The 9613-nt window shown below is 30.5% G+C and overlaps 1 protein-coding gene across 1 annotated transcript; it reads left to right on the plus strand.

The window, feature by feature from the left end:
* Positions 1–3538: 3538 nt before the first annotated feature.
* LOC139781191 (cytochrome b5) lies at positions 3539–7293 on the plus strand. The gene is made up of 4 exons (XM_071720023.1): positions 3539–3734; positions 4858–4986; positions 5380–5462; positions 6425–7293. The coding sequence occupies exons 1-4, from the start codon at positions 3612–3614 to the stop codon at positions 6462–6464; spliced, it is 375 nt and encodes a 124-aa protein (XP_071576124.1). The 5' UTR covers positions 3539–3611; the 3' UTR covers positions 6465–7293.
* The last annotated feature ends 2320 nt before the right edge of the window (positions 7294–9613 follow it).

A 9613-nucleotide genomic window follows, 5' to 3' on the forward strand; every position in this document is an offset into this window, starting at 1 on the left:
GACACCGTTTATTTGGCCACGGTTCATTTGGACACCGTTCATTTGGACACGGTTCATTTGGACACAGGCCGCATTTTTTACGGTGTCCAACTGCACAGGCCGTATTTTTTACGGTGTCCAGATAATCCGTGTCCAAATAAACCGTGTCCAAATACACGGTGTCCAAACGAACCGTGTCCAAACGAACCGTGTCCAATTGAACCGTGTCCAAATGAACCGTGTCCAAATAAACCGTGTTCAAATGAACCGTGTCTAAATGAATGGTGTCCGAATGCCTCGTGTCCAAATGAACGGTGTCCAAATGAACCATGTCCAAATGAACCGTGTCCAAATAAACGGTGTCCAATTGATCATGTTCAAATGACCGTGTTTAAATGAACGGTGTCCAAATAAACCGTGTCCAAATGAACCGTGTCCAAATGAACGGTGTCCAAATGAACCGTGGCCAAATAAACGATGTCCGATTGATCGTGTTCAAATGACCGTGTCCAAATGTACCGTGTCCAAGTGCATCTCTCCCAAAAGATTATATAGTCACTGACAAAGAATTGAGTAAGAGCTGAATAAAAAATTATATTAAATATTCAATATCAAAGGAAAAAGTAACAAGCGTAAGAAACCAATAAAAGTTAACAATAAAAATGCACTTACATGTTTACAAAACGACAGCGTACAACACAGTTCTTTACACTTCAGACTTATGATCTGAAATGCTTGCTTTTCGGAATTATGACACAAGCAAATGATATTCAAATGCGTGAATTTGGTTGTTGATTTTGTTGTGCCGTAACCGGGATAGTATATTATTGTAGCGGTTAATGTGACGCACGTGTTCGTTCAGATTATGATTTGCGACTGCCCGCCCGATCTTACAATTCGGCGGTATTTATAATGTCGGAGTCGACATTCCGTTGCTAGTCCAGGACTCTCGAAATAGCGTTAACCTCTCGCTGTCAGCGCCTTGCGCTGGCCTTCGCATCAGCGCTTTCGGTCATCCCGGAGTTGAAATGGAAATTTTTAAGCGTACGGCGCAACTGAACAGAAATAACGCAACACCTACCTACAGCGCGCGACGCCTATACCACATATCATCTCGTCTTGCCAAAAATCGAATAATGGTATCATAATAAAAATACACATGGATGTATTTGGCATTTGACGCTCTTAAATTTGCTTTGGAAAAATTGTTATATTTGGCAAAAATAATAGGTGGGGGTGGGGTAAAATTAAAAAATGTGACACATTTGAAAAATCTGATTACGCCATTGTAAAGAGCACAAAAAGCCATAAACATTTCGTACAAATTTTTTGTCGTTACGCCTTATATTTTCGAAGATATTCGCAAAAAACTATAAAATCCGTTATTTTCGAGGGGTTGTTTCAACCCCTAACCGTCGAGATACGCCGCAAAAAAAAAAATACGTGTCTAATGTTTTTTGATGCTCAACAACATATCCAAAACGCATCCAAATCGGGTAGGGACACTTCCGACCGTTCCCTTGTCAGTGACGGGTATGTATGGTTTATCTATATCTATATATAATTCGAAGTTATATGTATAATGTGACCTCATAATAAGTCAAAGTTTTAACCTTGCATTTTATAATATATATATACATATATATATCGTTTTTTTATGAAATTGGGTGTTTTTGGGTGTTTTTTTGGGTGTTATTTAGGGTGTTTTTTTCGTAAGGGAAGCAGAAAGAGAATAAGGAAATGAATAAGCAATCTTAAGAATAAGAAATCTGAAAACTTAATTTTATTCTATGTTATATATACGTATGTGTTTTTTAAATAATATATATTAAACACTTAGCTGATACATAAAATATTTTGAACTCATCATTTTGTCTGATTTTAGAATCTTTAACCCTTAATAGAGAAAATGATATATATATATATGTGTGTATACATATCTCATATAACCCTTACGAAAAAAACACCCTAAATAACAACCAAAAAAAACACCAAAAAATAATAGCATAATTTCGGATACCCAAATGGCGTTTACACCATTTGAGCAAGAAACACCCTAAATAACACACAAAAAAACACCAAAAAATAATAGCGTAATTTCGGATACCCAAATGGCGTTTACACCATTTGAGCGTTAACGCCAAGAAAAACACCAAAAATGACACCGAAAATTTCGGTTAACGCTCAAATGGTGTAAACGCCATTTGAGTATCCGAAATTACGCTATTATTTTTTGGTGTTTTTTTGGGTGTTTTTTTGGGTGTTATTTAGGGTGTTTTTTTCGTAAGGGCGGTCTCCCCTATATTATTTAGAATTGACGTAAACTTTGAAATTTTGTCACTTACGTGTCGTCAGCTATCGTCACAGTCTCAAACTTGAGGTGCGCACTATTACCTACTGCGTCGTATTCCCCTACTTTCCCTTATATGGAAATAAGTTCCAAAGAAAACTATAATAATTAAATTGCTAGTTTACACTGAATTTTCAATTGTAAAAATTTGTAGATATCATTTTATATTGTCATTTTCTTTTATGATAAAGATTTCTTACAATTATCTATAATCAATAAAATGCATTACGTGACCATATCACATGACAACAATTATCTTTCATTGTTTAGCTTTATTCGCATTTATGATATTGTCTTCCGCATTTTATACTAGAGTCAGTGTATTTCAGCGTTTATATTATACATAAATATAATAATATGTATGTCTACTTATAGACAATGTAAACATTTCCTATCTTTCTTTTCATCTTTTTCGCATTCTTTATTCTAATCCCAACCTTCCTTTCTCCTTTTTTTCTATTTTTTGTCCATCGTTTCTTTTTAATATTTCCTTTATCACTCTCAGCTTTCGATCCTTTCACTCTTTCTTGCACCATCCTTCTTTTTATTTTCTTTCGATATCTCTCTTGAAAATTTCTCTTCCTATATCTCATCCAATAATCTCTTTCTTATCCTTTCTGGTTTTTCCTCTTTTCTTTCTCTTCTGTTCTTTTACTTATTGTTAGACCATCACCGGAAAATATTTCTAATCTATTTATTTCTAATTCTTTCAATCTCTCTATTTTTTCCTTTGTCCTTTCCTCTCTTATTACATCATCAATCGTGTGTTCTATTCTCCTCTTATGCATGTATGCATTCCTTCTCTAGATCTCTATTTACTGAACCGTTTAAAATTCCCCATTCTAGATTTCCTAGGTATTCATGTAACTAATTTTTTTATTTCTATTTATTATCTCGCCTTATTTCCCGTTTCTCCTCTATTCTCTATCTTCCTCTATCTTCCTCTGCTCAACTCCTCACTCTCTCTTGTCTTAGCAATAGTTATAAAAGCAAAATAATGTTCAAACACGTTATGAAGAAATTTTATCCTTTTATCCTCAGAAATTATTCTTTAATATGATGTTACGTATAATTTGCATTGGTTGCATGATAAAGCATTGAACTGAGATAGCAATAGGTTTACAATTATCTATAGATACAATTCGTGTCTCTCTAAATCGCGATATGCTTATCGTTCGTATTTTCCGGGAGCACCGTCGGTCTTCGCAACATCGGCACGTGTTACTTATATTGCGGACGCGAATAGATTCTTTCTCTTTTTCTCGCGAGATTCAGCCAAAGAATGTCCGATTCAGTGATTCGCTATTCGCTCGCGGATGTCGCAAAATGCAACGGCAAGAATGGAACAAAAACCTGGATCGTGATCTACGACAATGTTTACGACGTAACGGATTATATGCAACAGGTACCTACGCGTTAATAAAATCATATATTACAAATTACATATTTTGTTTTAAATGTAATTATGTATTTTTTTTATATAAATCGGATTATCTCATTATTCTATGCGCGAAAGTATTAAGTAAAATCGAAAAATAAATATTTTAAATGATATTTTATATTTTACGTGAAAGTATGTCAAAATAAAATATGAAACATTTTGTAAACTATTTGTATATATATATATATATATATATATATATATATACACATACATATATGTATACAAATATAATTATTGTAATATATAATAATATATTACTTGTTATATAATTATTGTAATATATAATAATATGTTGCATGTTATAAAAATTCAAATAAATTTTATTTCTGAAGACACAGTCAGCAGTAATTCGTACTCATTTTCATCTGTGATTGATAATAATGATGTGATTTTTGCGATTTATAACACTTCAACTTTCCAGCAATACAAATTACGAAATGTGATCGAAATTGTCGTATAATCAAGAAAAGAAGATAATTTTCTTCTGCGAAAATAAGTTAAAAGTAAAAAAAAAATATCTGTATGTGAGTTTGAAAAAATTTATTTTTTGAAATTTGAAAGATTAGTTAAAATTAGGAAATAATAGTTTTTATCTTATATCTTTTATACCTATAAGTTTTTGACCTTTAACAATCTTGCGTGTTATTGAAACATAATAAAACAATGGAGTGCTCTTTTCAAAAAATAAAATTAAAGTTGATTATTACAACGTCTACGTAGAATATTAAATCTATTTTTACCTATTCCCTTAAAAAGCTATTTTAATTTATATTTTAATAAATATTATTAAAACAAATTTGATAATTTGCAATAGAAGATATACAATACATTACCGTAATTTTTATTATTTTTCTACATTTTTATTAATATATCTTAACTTGTATTTATTATATCATTATGCACTTACTATTTTATTACACTATCGTTGCTATTATGTGTTATTATATAACTCAGTTACATGCGAGGCTAACTTATAGTTATTAATAATAATTTCTGTTATAATAATATTCTGTTAATAATAATTTCTGAAATAATAATAAAAGTAATTTAATAAACAAAATATAGGAAATAATATTAATTACAGCATCCCGGTGGTCCAGAATTACTTGAGGAATACGCGGGAAAAGATGCAACGAGTGGATTTGATGATTTCGGACATTCTTCAGATGCAAAGAAGATGCTCAAAAAGTATTTGATTGGTGAACTTGAAGATGTAAGTACAAGTTTAATATTCCTCAGACATAAATTTAATTATTAGTACTAACATCTACAGAAACTATACGAAATCTCACGAAATCGGTTTTCGTAGTTCCATTCCATTCCCTCTTTAAAAAAGGCGTGCAAAGTCGATACTCGAATATATCGCGGTTATTATTGCTTCTTTTCCGCGATGCCGATTGGTTCTCTCGCTGTGCTTACTTCATGAGCAGCTGTCATCGTATATTTTGACAGTTGTGTGTATCAAGGAGTTAATAGTGTAATGTTAAAGCTAAATAGCGCGCGCGAAGCGCACGTCTATGATGTCTAGTAGGATAAATGATAGCTTTTCATATAGTTAATTGGCACATCTTTTTGGATATAATACGCTAGATGTGATATATTACAGGAAGATAAAAGTGTCAACAGAAAGAAGAAGGATGCTATTTCTAACGGAATAACAGAAAATGGAGCGAATGGGCAAAAACGAAGGTGCACTTTTGAATTAATAACATTAATGTTTATATTAATCATAACCAGAAAATTTCTTACGCCATTTAAGGGTAATTATGAAGGAGAATGGCTTCCTCACCGATTTGACTAAAACTTCACAATTTTGTGTATTTTGGTGCGTAAAACATGAATCTATAAGTTAAAATTGTCGCTCTCAATTAGGAAAAAAGTTATTAAGTACTAAAGTTGACAGTTGCATGGTTAGGATGTCTGTCATTTATTATACTTTGTATATTCTAGACTTTTTAATATGCCAATTATTTTCTGCTTTTAAAAAAGCATAATAACTCTATTTCTATTATCTTTTTTTTTAATAATTTATGTTTTTTGTTAAAGCAGAGAATAGTTGGTCCAACTATTCTCTGCTTTAACAAAAAACATAAATTATTATTTTCTTTGGAAAATGTGCAGTTTTGTTGTACCAAATATGCCATAATATATTAAATTAAATGGTTAAAAAAGATAATAAAAATAGAGTTATTATGCTTTTTTTAAAGCAGAAAATAATTGGCATATTGAAAAGTCTATAAATACAAAGTATAATAAATGACAGACATCTTAATCACGCAACTGTCAAGTACTTTAGTACTTAATAACTTTTTTCCTAATTGAGAGCGACAATTTTAACTTATAGATTCATGTTTTACGCACCAAAATACACAAAACTGTGAAGTTTCAGCCAAATTGGTGAGGAAGCCCCTCTTTTTCATAATTACCCATTTAACTTCACTGTAATGTGACGCAGAGAAAGTCTATTTAGAAGCGACGCTTCCTTAAGAAAGAGGAATGTATAATACCATAAAAACGTTTTTAACATTCTAAAGAAATTAATTTATATTTAATAATAATGCTTTGTAACAACACGAAATTAATAGATTAAACAGAAGGTTTTTATCTTATTACTAACTTTGCCATTCTCATTTGCTATTCTTCTGTTTCAGAACCTTTTTAGCAATAATCTGCGGCAAGTGTATACATTGAAGAATGCATCTTGAATATCGACTGTATAGTTATTTTAGATATATAATTTTATTTATTACATCATGTGTGTTACATTTGTTATCTAAATAAGGCATTTGTTCGTGACGACGTGCACGACGCATCACCGATAAGAATCATCGAGATTAAAAACCGTCCACTTATCGCTTACACGTGACATTGGAGATATATGTATAAGAATGAACAAGAAAAGCCAACGGCAAGTTACGTCCGCGAGTATGAGTCATGCGTCATCTGCTTATCTCATTTACGAACACGGTGCAGTAAATTCTCAATGGAATTTCCAATGTTACATGTAATTTAATTTTATTTACAAAATTTTGTAACTTGAAACCAACTTTATTCCTTTTTAAGTTAAATTAGCTTAAGTAAGTTTAATAAAGTTAAATTAAATACTATTTTTTATGTTATAATAGTAGACAATTAAAACGTACAGTTAATAAAAATATTTATAAAATTATCGAGATTGATGTAACCGAATTATAGGTGGCAGTGTACTTAGAAATTGATTTGACAATGCGATACGCAGAAAATTGATAACGTATTCTGAGTACCGATATTGAATATTGCTTGTCATGTAAAGTACTTAGAAATTACGTTCGCGTCACACATGAGGAAAGTCCGCCTCGTGATATGTGCTATGAATTATGCCAAGGTTTCACGGGCCGTCATAAAATACTTTCCTCTAACTGTTTTAAGCAACTGAGGGACTTCCCAGATAAATATTTTAACGCAACTAGAGCTCAATGCATTATTAGCGCTATTACATTATTATTAACATATGTTTAAATAAATATGGAATTCTATCGAAGCTGAATACTTAGGTTTAATAAGATATTTAAATTCAAACATTTAAATAAACATAGTGCATGTAAATAATAGCCAAATTAAATTAAATCCAACCCCCCACTACTTGACCGGTTGCTTTTGACTTTCCCCGCAATTTTGTAGATTGAATTGGTACTACAGGTTTTTGTTCTTTCACTTCGGATTCAGTACATTTTCCTGCATCGATTTCCTTATTTGTTTCCAAGATCTCCTGCTCAATGTTATCACTGTTATTCCCCTCTGCATTTCTCGATTGTTGAAACTTCTTTTTATCCTTTACCCTCTCTTCTTCTTTTTGCTCTTCTAACATCTCTTTTTCGCTTATTTCTCCATCTTTTTCTCGCTGTTGCTCTTGCGCGTTTTCCTTTTTTTCAACATTTTTCTCTTGATCGGACATTGCTGATAATGTTGACTGCTTGTTAATTTCTTCTTCTACGAGATCCTCGGGTATAGGTGACGGTGACCTAACTTCGATAGCTTTAACATCGAGCACTACTGGTTTATCCACACGGCTACTGCTGCTGTTGCTGCTCGTAGATTTCAATAGACTTTTTTTTAATGTTTCAGTGACAGGTCGTGGAACTATATTTGTAGAAGTTTCCGCTATCATAACTTTGCTGCTTCTTCGAGGCGCCTCTTCAGTTTCTTTAGTGGCGTCATTCGTATCTATGTATGGGAGAGAGAGAAAGAGAGACTGAATGAATAAATTAATTTTTTAATCTCTTATTTTGATTTCTTCATCTCAATAACGTATAACAAAATAAGAAACAGAATCTACTTTAAATAAGCCTATTCAAGAAAAAATTTTCTTGAGAATTTATCTTCTACATATTTGTGAACATCGTTTAAATTTCATGGCAAAACTAAAGAGTTTTAAGATATAAATTTAAAATAAATTTGATTATTATCTTTTGATTTTTATCATTTTCTTATATTTATATAAACATAAAGAAAAGATTGAAAAGTATTTGTTTCAAATATATCATATTTGAAAAAGTATTAAAAAGAAGTAAAGAAGTAAAGAATTTTTTTACATAAAACACGGTATTTTATATAACAGGAAATTCTTATTCCGAAAAATATATCAAGAAGGTAGCACTGAAATATCTATCATACACACAAAAAAATGTCAATACTTAAATATCAAAAAATGTAGCATAAAATAAAAACAAACTTTTCGAAGAGGTAATTTCTACAAAAGCTTTTCTATGAGTCCTGATAAAAGAAGAACGCCCAAAATGGCCCTTAAAATCCCGGGAAAAAAAGATTATATATAATTATATATGATTATATATGATGCAATTATATATGAATTTTGTCTCTATATGATCATATATAATCATATATAATCATATATGAACATATATAATGAGATTATATATATGTAAATATATATATATAATCATATATGATCATATATAGTCAATATATATTGAAAAAGAACTGTTTAACTTCGATAATAAATAACATTGATAAATTAAGTGTATATTTTTTCAAAAGCTATAGAATCAAAAGTGAAATGATTTATCCCATATATTATAACTTGGCGCTGCTTGGCGTGAGACACTGCCGTGTTTCTTGAAACCGTTCTTATACCACTGTTCGTCAAATTTTAAATACGAGAAACGAATCCTATCGGATGCCATTTATCGGATAATCCGAATTTAAAAGTGTAATATCCCGGGAAAAAAAGATTATATATAATTATATATAATTATATATTTTTAAAATATATATAATTATATGTGATTATACAATATATGAAATTTGGTACTTTATATAAAATTATATATGGGTCCATATATCGTTATATATGAGCATATATAATTCCAAATATAATTAGATATGAACAATAGATCATATATGCACTCATGTATGGATACATATAAGATTCATATGGAAGTATATATAATCCTATATGATTATATATAATTTCATGTAGCGTCCCGGGAAAAAAATATTATATATAATTATATATGATTATATATAATGCAAATTATATATGAATTTTGTCTCTGTATGATCATATATAATTATATATAATCATATATAATCATATATGACGATATATAGTCAATATATATATATTAAAAAAGAACTGTTAACTTTGATAATAAAGTATTGATAAATTAAGATGTATATTTTTTCAAAAGCTGTAGAATCAAAAGTGAAATAATTTATTCCATATATTATAACTTGGCACTGGTTGACGTGAGACAGTGCCGTGTCTCTTGATACCGTTTTTATACCACTGTTCGTTAAATTTGAAATACGAGAAACGAATCCTATCGAATGCCATCTAT

Source organism: Temnothorax nylanderi, unplaced genomic scaffold (genome assembly GCF_030848795.1).
Source record: "Temnothorax nylanderi isolate EJ_2023f unplaced genomic scaffold, tnyl_v1.0 TNYL_tig0321_pilon, whole genome shotgun sequence".
NCBI lineage: Eukaryota > Metazoa > Arthropoda > Insecta > Hymenoptera > Formicidae > Temnothorax > Temnothorax nylanderi.